Genomic DNA, 15,748 nt, shown 5'->3' with positions numbered 1-15,748 from the left:
CACATTTACTTGCTTGTGTTTTTAGTAGGGATGCTGTCACAGATCAGCACATATCTTTTTGTTGCACGAGTGTGAGAGAGGTGTTCACTATTATATAGAGCCAATTAAATTGTGAGACGCTGACTCCATAATTGAGAATATTAGTGAAATACTGGGCTGTACCAAATAAATGGGGCACCCTGTCACCCTGGACAGAAATATTGTCCTAGCTGTAATACAATATACCCTGGCATTTCTATATTCTACTATATAGAATTTTATTTATTCTACCCTCATTTTAACAAAGTGGAAAAAATATAGAAATAGCAGCCACCCTTGCCCATAATTTCCTTTGGGATTAATAATATTTCTGATTCTGATTCTTTGTATATGTGATTATTTACTTTGGGGTAATAAAGTAATTTAAGGCATTTAAGATTTTATTGTTTTGCTTTGTTTTTATTTGGGCCAAATATTCTAAATATATTTTAAATGTCTCCCAAATCGCTTTCTTTGCCCCGTTCATTGTGTAGTGACCTCTTTATCAGGTCTATAGAAAACTACTTGTGCTCCAAACTGAGGAAGAATATGTTTGTAAAAGCCGAATAAGTACCGAAAAATCCTAGATAAATCATCGTTCGTCATCACGAGATATTAGCGTACATTAAATGCAATTTATTTACCTCCTTAAATATCGAAAATCTGAGCTCACCTATAGTCCCTGAAGGCAACCTACAAGTCCTGCCACACCGACGGCACGAGTGCGATAATGACGCAGTCGGTGACACGCGTATGTCCGGTCTATATATGGAAAGAGAAGTAAAACTATGTACCTTCCTTTCTGAGAAACCATAGAACTTATCGGCCTGTAAAAACCAACAGAAAGCAAAACTGGCTTCAAACAAAGAATTCCCCGGGATTTCCACTGAACCGTCCAGGCAATTTTATATCAGTTCTACTCTCAACTCTCCAGTTACACAATCACAACACTGATGACCTCTTTGCATATTAGGGCCTCTGATCTGACAGATTTGTCTTAATTTCAAACCCATAAGAGATTCAGTAATGAGGCATACTTATATTCACCTCAGTCAAAGTATTGTACCTGTATTTATTTCCCTATAATTTATTTATAGCTTGAAGTGTTTTAAGTGAAATTAATTGCCAGGTTTCATTCTGGAAATAAATGTATATTGAAGGTGAAAGGCATTTTCTTTAGTTTATTGAGGTAAAAGTAACCACATAAGCACACTTTCTCATCAGGAATACAGTTATGGTATCTGTTATCTTCATCATCATCATCATCATCATCATCATTTTTATTATTATTGTGATTATTACCGCTGCACATTTCTTTTCCACTATAATTAAGCATTTAATGTTACCTTATCACTCTCCAGTATTTCTGTTTGCTACATTAAAGGATCTACGATGTGATTTTTTTAAATTAACTTGCATGTCAGACAGTATATACTTGAAATTAACTCTGCTTTATAACCGTGATATGGTCCTTATTGTTAATACAGATGATCAGATAACAGTCATCAGAAACACTTTGAAAGATGTCATTCCACATGTGTACACTTCAAAATCTGAAGCAGTGATACTGCAGATAACTTTTTGTGTTTTTCTTTAAAATTATCCTGCTTTAACTATAATAATGGAAGTTTACCCTTAGTTTTAGTTATACATGCAAACATGTGTTACATATTTGTTCTGTCCCGTTCTGTCAGTTTTTAGCAGTTTGTTATTACAGTCATTTTGACCCTGTTGAGCAACGCTCTGATGTAAGTCTCACATTTCGATTTACAGATGGAAACCGTGTCTCAGGTCTGTGACAGTTTGTCCTGTGCAGAGCATCAGCTCGACGATGACAAAAACCACATCCTGGAGTGAGCCAGCTGCACTTCATAACTGCACTTCAGAAAATGCAGGTGTTTTGAAATGTGCTGCAATTTGACACGAGTATTTTGGAGATTACGTTTCTGTGAATACAAAGTGAAACTGTTTTTTTTATTCTCAGAATCTGTCAACATTCTTGTGGCTCATTGTTTTGCAGGTTTACACCCAGCAGAAGTATGGGATAGTTTCTACATTCAGGGTGGTGTTGGCTTTTTTTTTTTTTTAAATAAGACAGTCATATGAAAAAGCTTAGTACAACCTGATGAATCAATAGCTTGTATAACTACCTTTAGCAAGAATAATGCAGAGTAGTTGTTTTCAGCACGACTTTGTTAGTCTCTTGCATCATTATAGAGAAATTTTGGCCCACTCTTCTTTACAGCATTGCTTCTGCTCATTGGGGTTTGCAGGGATTTGTTTTTGCACAGCTTTTTAAAGGCCTTAGGTTGATTCAACAAGTCGATTCTGTTCCTTTTCAGGCATTTGCTACTGCACTTGGGATTATTATCCTGTTGCATGACCTTGTTTGGTCCAACGTGTAGCTGTCAGACAGATGGCCTCACATTTGTGTCCAGAATATTTTCGTATACAGAGGCGGTCATGGTTGACTACATGGTTGGTGCCCAGGTCGTGTTGCTGCAAAAACAAAATAAGCACAGTTTCCCCCTCCTCCACCACTGTGCTTCACAGTTGCTATGATGTTTTTGTGCTAAACTGGTGGTGTGCATTATGGGTAAACATTCCCACATTGGTCCCATCTATCCAAAGGTCATTATTCCACAACTCTTGTAGCTTGTTCAGATTCATCTTTGTGAAGCTATGATACTGTGTTCTTTTTAGAGAGAAGAGGCTTTCTGTTGGCGAACTTTCAATTCATACCCTTCTTTATTCTAATTCTAATTATTCTATGATGCACTTTAGCATTTAGCATTGCTAACAGAAGCCTGTCAAGTTTGAGATGTAGCTCTTGGGTATTTTTCTGACATGGGGCAAATTTGTTGAGACATCCATTCCTGGAGAAATTGTGGCATTGTGTTAACACCCAGCTGAATGCTCCAGACCAGCAAACTATCAAAATATCTGCTTCCACAGAGGTGCTGATGATTAATTAATTAAGTGCATTTGATTAGCAGTACCTGGCTGCTACTTACCCTCTTAATTCCTATGGAAGCAGCAAGCCTGTCTTTTGCTTTTCATATCAATTTTGACTAATTATCATGTAATTTATTGAAAAACTAATCTACTCTATGATTTGTATTGAACTATGTGTTCACATGTATCCAGTGGAATAAACAACACGACGCAGACATACACGTGCAGACATTTAGCATTTTTGACAGCTGTTTTTGTTCATCACATCTCACTGTAACAATGAAATGACACAATGGCATTTTCTTATTCGATTTTTAATTAAAATACGAATTTATCCACAGATTAAAAATGAAAGGCAGAAAAAGCAAAATGTAGCTACAATCAGGCACCAATGATACATGTTATTTCATCATTTTAACAATTGCGATAACGCAACAATAACATTATTTACTGATCATTATTTAATATTTATTTATTCAACTGAAGACGGGGGTGGGCCAAAGCAGCCTACCAAAGACATTCATGAATTCTCCATTATAGATAACTGTGTAAAGACCAAAGCTGATCCTATCCCCCCCACTGCCCACTTTATACTCCTCTCACTAGCTCACAAGAACTGAAGATTGAAAAAAATAATGCAAATGTTCACTGAAAAAAACAAAAACCCAACACTAATTCAGTCAGAAATCAGGAGTAAGAAGAGAGTGGTATTTAATATTAGACAAGCGAGCTGTTTGGGTGGAAGTTCGAAGTGATTAACCACACGTACAAGTACTTTTTATATAACTGTTAGCCCTGAAAAACAGATGACGAAGCTGGTGCAAAGAAAAAAGAGATGAGCAACGAGCTGGGACGGAGCAGCCACGAGACACAAAGAGACAGAGATATGGTATGAAAACGAGTGTAACAAGAGTTAAGACATCCCACCGCAGCAGCGGCGGACATGGCTTGGCGAGACATTCCGGCACTTGTGATTGGAGTTTTCTTGAAATAAGGGGTGGGAGTGACTAAGGCAGGACGTTTCGTTCACACAACTACTTTGAATCTGCACCACATTTGGAAACCAGAGAACAACTGGAGGTGCCCTCAGCACCCATGAAGAAGAGGATAACAGAAATGGGAGGACTGGGTCAGACATATACAGTCAGGTATGGTGACTGAACCAGGTTAGGGAAGAAGTAAACATCTTTGGAGTGTATTATTCATTGTTATCGCACTGACATGAGTATAGCAACATTGATAAATTTACGTGCTAAAATATGGCAACTTCTCCACCAACTTTTTAAGGTCTGGGTGATAAGAAAGTGGAGGTGAGAGACTCAAAACTTCTGGATATCAGTATGGGAGGAAACCCTGAAAGCCAAAAGCACTGAGTGAGCTTAAGGTAAAGAGAAACCCTGACACTGTACGTATATGGGAACCGTGACATTAGACCCTGTTTAAGACTGCAGAGGACAGACGTGATACACTACGGCTCTACCGACCTTTGCACTTTACAATCGAAGAGAGGATCGAATCATACAGATCAGAGTCGTAACAATTACTGTCCTTGTGCTGTGAGTATAGAAATCCATGATATTCATGCAGTATTAACATAAGAAACAAAAAAGACCAATATTATTTTTTCTAAATGTAAATAAACTGAATTACAAGAAGAACTTGATGAGAATGGCATCTGGCAGTTGATGTATTTCTTTACATTGTACTGGGATGTAAACAGATTTTTTTGTTAGCCTGACCGGCATGGCCCCAAACCTACACTTCAGTTCCTGTTGAACCCAAAAACCAGAGCATTTCCCCTCCATCCCCTCCTCTCCCTCTGTCCTCAGTCTGTCCAGGGGCTTCCTTGGCTCTGTGGTATGATGACCGTTCAGCGGATGTAGACGTCCCTCCCCCAGTCATCCTGGTTCTTGTTGCGGCTCATGTTGGCCCCTGTGTCCACAGGATCCTGGCAGTAACGCTCCCTCAGCTTGGCACGTCCATGCGGATGTGTCTGGCTCGGCATCGGAGGGTGGTTTCGGTTTTCCTGGTCCGGCTCGGCACCTTCGTCTTCCCAGGAGGCTTGTCGGCCGAGATGCTGCGCCAGGTGGAGGCGGCTGCCCCCACTTCCTCGGTAGGGCTCAGGCTCCTCATAGGGGTCGGTCTCAATGTCCATGCAGGAGTCACCGGCCTCGGTGTAGGCCGAGTCCCGGCTGCCCTGGGTCTCCGAGTCGAAGGTGTCTTGCCGTGAAAGGCCTCGCCCGCTGCCTCCTCGTAGCTGGCCACGAGAGGAGCGCAGGTATGCTTGCTGCTGGTGCTGCTGCTGGGGCTTCCCTCCCAGGTCTGTCTGATAGTCATGCAGCGTGCCGCTCCCACCACACTCTGTCAGAGGCCCTTCCCGCTTCTGCTCACCATGCACCAAGTACGCCCCCTGCAGCGAGCCGCACCCATGCCACACGAAAAGCATGCAGAGACACAAACAGCACACCAAGGTGTCAGCAGTTAATTAGCAGGGTTAGCAGACAGGGCAGAAAGAACAAAGATGCATACTTGTTCTAGCTTAAGAATCCATGACTTTAAAGGCATTAGTGCTGAAGATACTTATATGAAACACATTCCACATTAACATTGTGCATACTCACACTAGTCTATACTCAAACAACACAATTTAATCAGTAAGTAGAAATTGTTTAGTTCTGCTAATTGACTGTTATAAAATGATGATATCAACCTACAAACGAAAACAGATCCCAGCAACTTATAAAGAAGCTAAACTATATATCTACAATTACAATAGTGCCATCTGCTGGCTGTTTGAGCTCATGGCAGAACAAAGCAGCAAAATGATATAGCTTACATGTTTATCCTGAAACAGTTTTCCTTAAATTTAAAAATTCAATCCAGTTTGAATCTTTTTTTAAAAAATACTTTTCATTCATTTTTGTCAAGGATCCCTGCATAATTGTGTCCATTCGGTGCAAGACTGTCGCTTGTGTGCCATGTAATTAATCTGACAGCATGCAGCTCATGTTAGCTGATAAGGAGCCAGTAGCAACTGAAGAACAGAATGAAAACTGATTAGTATTTTGCTCTCACTCTTAAGATAAATTGATTAAACCGGACAGAGTGTTAGCAACAGCCTCCACCAAACTAAGCGTTTCTATTTGAAGAGGCGGACATGACTTGCTGTTTTCAGGGGTGGTACCATGGCAACAGAGAGGAGGACAGCAAACTGGATTTCAGCCTCTAGAAGCGCTGAAGAAAAGGAGGCCACAGAGCTGCAGAGGGCAGGGTGGGGGCAGCAGACGCTATTTTACGTCTGATTACAGTAAAATAGAAGGGATTGTGGGGGCAGAGGTACCTTCTGAGGTTATTCCTTGAGTCCAGTGTGCTTTCAGCTGAGCTGTTTTCACAGTTTTAAACAGTGCACAGAAGGAAAAGCTGACCTGCTAACATGCAGACTACATCATTTTTACTCGTAGGTGTTCTTAGGCTAGCTGTTCATGTGTGGAAAATTGGATCCTTGTTGGTTCATTTGGGTGTTAATTTCTTGCACAGATGTATCTGCGGTTTCCTTTATACAGCATAAACAGGCTATTAGTGCACTCCTACTCCAGGGTAAAAGGAACAGGCTGCTGAGTTTGGGTTGAGTTGCCGGAGTCGCCCCCCACCCCCCTGTGCTACTGGACTTCAGAGAGCATGTTCTTCCTCTTTCCCCTCAGTGGCTACAGTGCCGTCCATGTCAGGCCACGGATCCATATTTCTGCGCAGGGAGGTGAGGACCTGTACCTGTAGGTTGGAGACGGGCTCTGGGGAGGCAGCCAGGGCTGCCGTAGCCATGGTACGATTCAGCAGAGGGTTGGGAGGGTTGCTGCTTGGAGGGTGTGTTGCCTTCCAGTAGGCTTCAAGGTAGTCAGCCAGGTGTTCGCAGGCATCCTCCAGCTGGTTCTCATCCAGGATGATGTCAAATAATTCCTGCAACAAAAAACAGCTCTTCATTTATTTCACTGTACCAAAGTGAATTTTCCTTCTGTCTTTACATGAATTCTAGTAACAGCCAATTGTTTTATCACAAAACCATCTGCTCCGCCTTTCAAGACATCATATGTAGAATGCCTCAGCATTTAAGCAAGTGGTAACTCTATCTGAAAAATTATGCCAGTGGTGAGAAAGGAATTAGTAGCCATTTGAGGCTAACCCAACAAAAGAGTCAGGCATTTTAAAAAAAGGTATTAAAAAGCAGATTTACGGTTTGCTGGAAAAAACTGTTTATATCTAGCTTTCCCTTTCATAACAGCTGTATGGTATTTTATTTTATTTTATTGAAGTCACTGTTCCCCCTCACCTGAATTCTAATGGGGAAGTTCGACTGTAAGTTACACTAATTCATACAGTTTGATAATGAAAAACTTAAACAACCATATTTCTGATCAGTTATTTCAGTGAGAGTTCAACCGAATGTAGTTATTCAGTTCACTGCAGTTTAGTGCTTCTGCAGAAATCATGGCAACCAGCATCACAGGGGAAGACAGTGAATGATGTGGCCTATGGAGGTCAGCATTTTCAACTTTTCTTTAAGCCTAGGTAGCATGTGCAGCTAGTTTTAAAGCAAGACCCTACTTGAAAATTGCAAAAGGAGCGGAAGTACGTTGTGGATATGTGAGCTCACAGTCAACATGAGTTCATTAAGCCACTTCTGAACCTAAAGAAAATGCCTCTCCATCTGTCTTCTGTTTTGCCTCTGAATTCTACAAGATATTTTTGGCATTTTTATAACTTGTTTTTTTTTTTTTTTATAAATATGCAAACACCACACACTTACATCCAACCTAGAGTAAGTTAGGTGTCACCAATTAATTTAACAAGCATGTATTTGTATTGTTAGAGGATGCAGAGAACATGGAAACTCCAAACAAAAAGGCAAAGCTGTGAGGCAGCACTGCTGACTACTGAATCATCGTGCCACCCTTAGAACCCGCTCGTTCAAAAAAACTGATATGGAGGTGGACAGAACTCAAAATGCATTGTCCTAAACCAATGGCTGACACAACAGCCATATACAGACTATGGTCTCTATGCTCCTCCACACACAGCGACAGGGAACCAGCTGGGATGATGACTAAATATTTCTCAAGACAGAACGATCAGGTCTATCGTAAAAGCATAACAGGCAGCCTGTTAAGGAGCGATTCTATAGCTCTGTGCCAAAAATGTATCATTTGTTAGCAAAGCCTGAGAGTAGCTCATTTATTGCTCTGTAAAATCATGTCAAAGTCCGCTCATGTAAAGATAGATGCATAAGTGTTATTCTGTAAAACCGGAAAGTACTGTGATATAAGTTTTTACATCTTTTCCTGAAATCCATCCAAGTAGGTTTTATGCCTAAACCCCCAAAAAACTGTGATGGAAAAAGCACTTGCCAAGTGCTTGCTCATAAGGTGTAGTCTGATTGTTATTTTTGTAGGGCCCCCACTCAGAATAAAAGCAGCCGTTGTTGGATGAGGGGCAGTATAAATAAAATTGAATTAAACTGAATTGAGGGCCTCGAACCTGTCTTCTTTCAGCTGTTAATCGTCAGATACCGTTGGAAAATAATCCCAAAGGGGTACTTGATGAGTTCAAATTCATTTAACTGAGTGTCAGGGTGTGATGAGCCGGGGATGAGAATATGTTAAAAAAGCTCAAGTCGCAAAGCAAAACTCACAGGTGGGCACTGAGCCAGCTTGTCTGCTGCAACCATCTGCACGTTTAAGTGTTTAGCCTGGGACTTCCCTCTGGATTTAATGAGCCTCTGGAGAACCTGCAGGGAGATAGCAGAGCACTGAACTGAAACAATATTTACTGCTATCAGAATCAGAAGACGGTAGAGTCATTCCAAAATTAAGTATGAGAATCGGTTTAAATGAATGAATGAAACAGGCATACCTTAGGGGAAGCTATTTTGATATAAACAATGATGGGAGCCAGGGAAGTCTTAGCCAGTTGAGAGGGGTGGTTAATGGTGTCGGCATCCAAAGCAACAAGCTGGAGAGTTCGGGCCAGCTCGAAGATACGCTCGATCTCACTCTGCACCTCAGCTGAATGCCCAGGAAACAGACAAGACACGTGAATACAGTGAGACAACAAAACAGATACATGATCTCTGTTTGAGGAGTTAAAGCACTGCATGTGAGCCAATCTCCCTTAACTTTGTGCAAAAGTACATAACAGACGTGTTAGTTCTTACTCATGCATGTCGGAGTTAAGAGGAAAACAAAACAGCTCCAAGCGTATGAATCAGATTGGACCACAGTTAAAAGTTCCATTTATGCACAGCTAAATGGAGCGCTCGAACATCCTCATTCTCCTGCCCCCTCCTGACATTTCAGATATGTATTTAATGCTTTTTTAAAAGGTGCAGAGAAAGGAGGCACTTAAGAATGAGATGCCTGTGGTACTTGAAATAACTTACAATAAGGGCACAAGTTCTCACCATGTAACTAAAACAGAAACATCAACGACAAAAAAACAACCAAACAAACAAAAAAAACAACCTCATTAAATAGATGAAGTGGAACATTAGTTGTTTTGTTAGCACTAATAGGCACAGCGGTAATTATACTATCGGGTGCACCACTCAAGGCTGTAGAATGCTGAACGTTGTGTTCATTGTTCCTCAACAGCAGCCTATAAAAGCTGGTTATTTAGCATTTCGAAGACAGCTCCACCTTTTTATCAGCCTGTCGACGTGTAAGGAGCGAGATTAAAACCGAAAACCAGAATGTTCCTCGTCTGTCTGGTCAACCCTCAGCGCCTCCGAGGTGTCTGTGCGCTGCCAACCCAAGTGGCAAAGAGAGATAACAGGGGCAAGGCAATCTGCACAGAGATGTGGCCCGCACATTTCAGCAGCCTCCAGCTAAAGGATAGAGAATTAAAGCCGGAGGCGAAACGGGGTCTCTGCAGAATGATAAGAGACGTGAACTTTTAAGTTGTACAAAGAAACAGCAGCCAAGGTTTCCATTAACCTCGACAAAGCCTTCTGCGAATTTGGATTTAACTTCAGAGAGACGTTTGCTCCCCCGTGATGACAAGAGTGAATTTAAAAGGCAAGGTCCAGCTGCAATAGATGCTATCCTTGGGTATGACTGAAGATAAACAGCATTATGAGTCACAACATAAGGGTGACAGCAGGATGGGAGAGTATCGTCTTCCCTCTCTGCTACCAGCCGCTCTGCTGCCCTCCCACGGATCTCTTCCTGCTTGGGTTTTGTAATTGGTTTCTTTTTGTTAAGAGACTACAGGCTGTCACACAGAAGTATGAGGAACAGAGAAACTGACAGGCAAGCAGACAGGCAGACAACGATGTATGAGCAGATGATGAATATAGTTAGAAGAAAAAGGGGAGGGGAAGGAAAGAGAAAGAGATGCTTCATTGTTTTGTTGCGGGAAGAGCATACGTACCCAGTACGTCTGAATCAAAAGACAGAGGAGGAAGAGGATGGGTGGTGGGAGAGAAAGGGGGGAGGATGGGTGTAGACAGGATGAAGAGAGAGAGGAGGCCAGATCAGACTCAGGCAATCAGAGCAGGTGTAAAAAGAAAATAAGTGACAGTCTCGTGTCTTTGGATGATACACCTCAAACTTGAAACTGAAGTACGTTAACTGCTAGAACTGATCGTTAGTAATTATCTAACCTAAAATATTCCGATTTATCATGTATACATTTGAAAGAAAAGTCCTCCATGTGATGTCACTGATAACCACACCTCTGACAACACAGATGCTGAAATGTTTTTCTCAAACATTCAGCTTCAAGAGCTTCATTTTGTGCTTGAATACAGACAGTATGCTATTTTACACATATTCTTAATGTGTAAAGCTTAAAAGATATTAAGTCTGATGATTTTCTACATTTGTCTTTTTATTAAGAAGTCAAATAAAAAGACTAAACCCAGCTACAGACTGATCCATATTTTAAGAAGTCTGTCTTTAAGTCTTTAAAGTTGATATTTGTATGAAGAAGAGTGTGACTGTTGTCTAAAGCAGCGGTCCCCAACCTTTTTTGCGTCACGGACCAGTTTATGCCCGACAATATTTTCACGGACCGGCCTTTAAGGTGTCGCGGATAAATACAACAAAATAAAACTAGTACCGGTACCGAAAAAAAGAAGATTTATTCATAATACACGTGAAAAGACCCAGGAAAACCGAGTTAACGGTAAAAACGATAACAAAATAACGCTGAAAACCGATAAAAACCCTGAAAACTATACATTTCACACCTGAGCCTCAACTCTCGCGGCCCGGTACCAAACGACTCACGGACCGGTACCGGTCCGAGGCCCGGGGGTTGGGGACCGCTGGTCTAAAGACTACAAGTTATAGCTCACCCCATAATCAAATATATTAACTTGTGTAGTGCCTGCAGTGCTTTTTATTTATCTAGGCCATTTCTCTGTGAGCTCCTCAGATCTCAAGATACCAGCCCTTGTGCGTGATGCTTACCTGTTATCTCCAAGGTAAATTGGCCATAGGTATGAGGGTGAATGATTGTTTTTTCTCTGTGTCAACCTTATGACAGACTGGCACCTTATTCAGTTGCCCTATGACAGCTGGGATACGCTCTAACCCCCCACGACCTTGATTTGGATAAGTGGCAGATGGATGAATGGATAGAAGTTCTAAAAAATGCTGAAAAGCCCAACGATCATATGACACCGTATGAGCAAGCATTTAGTGACAGTGGAGAGTAAGAACTCCTTTTTAACAAGAAGAGGCCTCAAGCAGAACCAGGCTCAGAGAGGGGCAGCCATTGGCAGTTGGCATTTGTTTGTGCACAGCTTGTTTAAGGCACTGGCGGGATTTCAGTCAGGTGGAGGTCTGGACTTTGACTGGGCCACTGCAACACTTTTATGCCTTTTTGGTCATTCTGTTGCATGACCTGATTTTGGCCAACCGTTAGCTGATGGCAGATGGCTTCACATTCGACTTTAGACTTCATGATCGATTCAATCACTGCCACCACTGGTGCTTATGGATTTGATTAGCAGGATCTGGCAGCTACTTTCCCTCTTAAGTCCTACATAAGCAGTATTTTCACATGACTGTAGATAAAACTGCTTATAACAAGACTTCTGGACATATTTTGGGAACTGGGTCATGATTGAGGGAAATTTAAGCTGAGTGCCATCTAGTCTCATTATATGCAAGCGAGGGCAGACACCTTTAAAATCTTAAAAAATGGCAAATCACCATAACAACTTAGATGAATAATTGGCACTACGGACAAGAGGAAAATATGTAAATGTGATTTTGGGGTCAGTCATCCCTTTAATAATTTACAAGTCAGCTTGTGTGAGATATGTCCACACACAGAAACACACTGTCTTTTTGATCAGTCCAACATTCCCTGTGTGGCTGATATAAAATAGCAAATGCAATGTTTCTCCTGTTTTAGTAACATTTGCTAAAAATGTAATTTCCCAGCTGCTGTTGAGTATTTAAAAAACAACAACAACAACAACAACAACAACGCAATATTAATGGACTCTTGTCTGTCTAAATAAAAGAGAGACACACTTAAAGAAATATAGATATGAAGGACAGTGAAAGATGTTCAGTAACATGATGTGATGAACAAAAATACATTACACTAATATTCTCCCTAAACTTTAATATGTCAGCTGTTGAAAGAGTAAAAATTAAATCCTAATTGTCACGAACTGTCTGCGTTGCGTTTCTCAGTGTGATTCTGCCTGTTGTGGTTTGTGGATAACAAAAGCGTCCTCTTACCCAGGCTCGAGCGGGTACTGGAGCGCTCAATGATAGTGTGTTTGCTCGGGTTGTTGAGGACTGAACGTTTGGCCAGAGAGATGTCTGCTGTCACCCGTGTGATGGATATCCTGAAACAGAGAGCCAGCACATTACTGGGTCAGTAAAAAGAAACCTATTAAATTTAGAGTCTATCATGGCTGCAAGGGTGTGTCCAGAGGGGGGAGGGGCATGGAGTGACACAGAAATATGATTGGCCTTCCTTTGTACCGCCAACTAGACTAGCGTACTGTTCATCTTTCAATCCTCAATATCAGTGGATGAAGGCATAAATAGGACATCTAAAGTAACTACAAACACTTACTCATATACAGTTTTATTGTACTTTTATTTTATTTAAGCAATTATGTTACAGTGCTTTCCACTTCTAATGCAAATACTGATCTCTGTAATCCATCTCAGGCTATAACATTTAAGGGATATACACCTTAATGAATCAATATTATGATCCAGTAATGTCATGTACACTGATGGGCCACTTTATTAGGTACAACTGTTCAACTGCTCACTAATCGAAGTATCTAATCGGAGTGTTTTAGGCATGCAGACGGTCAGGATGACATACTGAGGTTCAAACTAAGCATCAGAATGGCGATGAAAGGTGATTTAGGTGTTTTGAACGTGGCATGATTGTTGATGCCATACAGGAATCAGCTATCAAACTGCTAATCTACAGGATCTGCTGGGATTTCCCCACACAACCATCTCTCGGGGTTACAGAGAATGGTCCAAAAAAGAAGAAATATCCAGTATATAATATAATATAATATAATATAATATAATATAATATAATATAATATAATATATCCAGTTGTCTTGGTACAAATGCCTCGCTGATGTCAGAGGTCAGAGGAGAATGACAAGACTACTTCAAGCTGTAACCTGAGGTAAGTAAAGGCAACAGTAATTCAAATAACCCCTTGTTAAAATCAATGCTTGCAGAAAAGTATCTCTGAATCACAACATGTTGAACATTGTAGCAGAAGGGTTACAGCAGCAGAAGACCACACCGGGTGCCACTCTTGCCAGCTAAGAACTAGAAACTGAGGCTATAACTGGACAACAGAATGTTGGGGGGGAAAAGTTGCGTGGTCTTACTGAATTTCAATTTATGCTGTGAAATTTGGATGGTAGGGTCAGAATTTGATGTAAAACCCCCCCCCACAAAACAAATAAAGCACAAATACAAACAAACAGCCTTCACAGTCATCAGATCTCTGCCCAATAGGGCATCTTTGGGGTGTGCTGGAACTGGTTTCATGTTAATCTGGACCAAAATCTCTGAGCAATATTTCCAGCACATTGTTAAATAAATGCCACGAAGACTTGAGGAAGTTATCGGGTGCAAACTGGTTAAAGGGCTGGACAAGATGTACCTAATGAAGTGGCTGGAGTGTATATGATTATGGATAATCATTAAAAAACAAAAATCCTGGATGGGTGTAAGCCTCCATTCTTACCTGCCCTCAAACTTGTGTTTCAGGAAGTCAAAAAGTGCTTTCTGCATCATGTCCGTCACCTAGTAAAACATCAGACATCAGAAACAAGTAATATTTAATAGTAAAATCCAATGAAAGTAGAAATTACAAGCTGAGAATGCGCTGCTTCTCCTTACTTCATAGCCTTTGAGTGAAGGTCCGACTAGGACGATGGGCCTCATGGAGGGAACCACGTCGTAAGGGGGGACATGCTCCATCTGAGCATGGACAACACAGCACGTGAGTTGGTGTCACGTTATACACTCAGCACATTTCCAAAGACCTTAGAAGACCTGCAGTCACAGGGTTATACTCACACACAAATCAACATTAACTTGACACAAAACAGCCCCACCCACTCCCCATAAACCCTCCTTCTCTTCTGTGAGCAGTCAGATTGATGGATGGAGAGTTCCAGAAATTTGGAGTCCATTTGCGTTATTGAGTGTCTATGAATGTTCAGGGTCAGGGATCAATTTCTCACCGAAAGCCTTGGCTTCTACTTCTCAGTCTGCAGTCTCACATAATTAAAGTGCCCGTAATTAACCCAGATGCCAGGTTGTCAGGAGAAATCTCACGACTGCGTCACAGCTCTTAAGACAAACGTCATCCTTTGCAGCTCTTTCTTTTCCTTCTGCACTGTCACATAATTACTGCAAGGTATTGTTTGCAGTACGAGTAGTATTTTATGGTTAAAAAAAATCAACTTTCTTATATTTAAAAAAAACTAAAACTAAAAAATCAGTGTAGCATTTATAATCAAATTTCCACCTGCATTGTTGAACTTTAGGCTCATTAGTAAATTATCAACTGATCCATTAGTTTCTGTCCTCTGTTAGTGAGAAATGGATGGAAGGAGTCACATGTCCGATATACTCTGACAATGAAACTGGACTTTTTTTTTTTAACCTTTTCTACATTTGTACTCCAAGCACGCCCCCGCCCCTGTGCACGCTGTACAGCACTTCAGGCAAGAGAAAGTGCTGGAGTGTCCCGCTTCTACATTACATTACATAAAGCAGAACAATGGAAGCTCATTTCACCCAATTTGTATTCACAGAAGCTAAAAATAAATAATATAAAAGCTTCCAAATGGCTCTTGTCTATAAAGGGGCAGCGCTGGAGCCCTGAACATCACAACACTACTCATTCGTTCGGGAAAAACAGGAGCGCAGGGAACAATTTAGCACGGGGAGGAATGACACGCGGTTTATTGTTCTTCTCCAATCACACGTTATACAGTTCCAGCGTGTAGATATTCGGTTTCACAGTTTCATGTTTATACAACAGAAAAAAATCGAATTTATATCCAATACTTTTCAAAAATGATGCAAAGGATGACTGCGAATTTCCATCAGGTATCACACAGAAAACTCGTGTGAGCTCTCGTAGACGAAAGATTAAACTGGAAAGCTGAAATCAAATTACCCGACTTACCCATCCTTTAATGTTAGATATGCAGTTTTCCTTATATTATATTGCAATAATAAGTAATATTATTAATAAGTA

General features: G+C 41.0%; 1 protein-coding gene across 4 annotated transcripts in view; it reads right to left on the bottom strand.

The window, feature by feature from the left end:
* Window positions 1–3,271: 3,271 nt before the first annotated feature.
* The window catches only part of cacnb1 (calcium channel, voltage-dependent, beta 1 subunit), a 39,818-nt gene continuing 27,341 nt past the window's right edge, over window positions 3,272–15,748 (bottom strand). For 3 of the 4 annotated variants that reach the window (XM_085271884.1, XM_085271885.1, XM_085271886.1), the window contains 7 exons: window positions 14,377–14,457; window positions 14,222–14,280; window positions 12,723–12,832; window positions 8,878–9,029; window positions 8,657–8,752; window positions 6,742–6,927; window positions 3,272–5,383 (listed from right to left, as the gene is read on the bottom strand). In XM_085271884.1, the coding sequence (XP_085128010.1) occupies window positions 4,844–5,383; window positions 6,742–6,927; window positions 8,657–8,752; window positions 8,878–9,029; window positions 12,723–12,832; window positions 14,222–14,280; window positions 14,377–14,457 (1,224 nt within the window). In that variant the 3' untranslated portion in view covers window positions 3,272–4,843. Of the gene's footprint in view, window positions 5,384–5,426; window positions 6,928–8,656; window positions 8,753–8,877; window positions 9,030–12,722; window positions 12,833–14,221; window positions 14,281–14,376; window positions 14,458–15,748 lie in introns of those variants that run through there. The other variant, XM_085271887.1, reaches the window with a different exon arrangement.

Source organism: Mchenga conophoros, linkage group LG4 (assembly GCF_057382185.1).
Source record: "Mchenga conophoros isolate Kocher_MC1m ecotype Shallow Benthic linkage group LG4, M_conophoros_male_GT1.1, whole genome shotgun sequence".
Taxonomy (NCBI): domain Eukaryota; kingdom Metazoa; phylum Chordata; class Actinopteri; order Cichliformes; family Cichlidae; genus Mchenga; species Mchenga conophoros.
The sequence above is the reverse complement of the archived record's forward strand: the minus strand, read 5'-3'. Positions and strand labels throughout refer to the sequence as shown.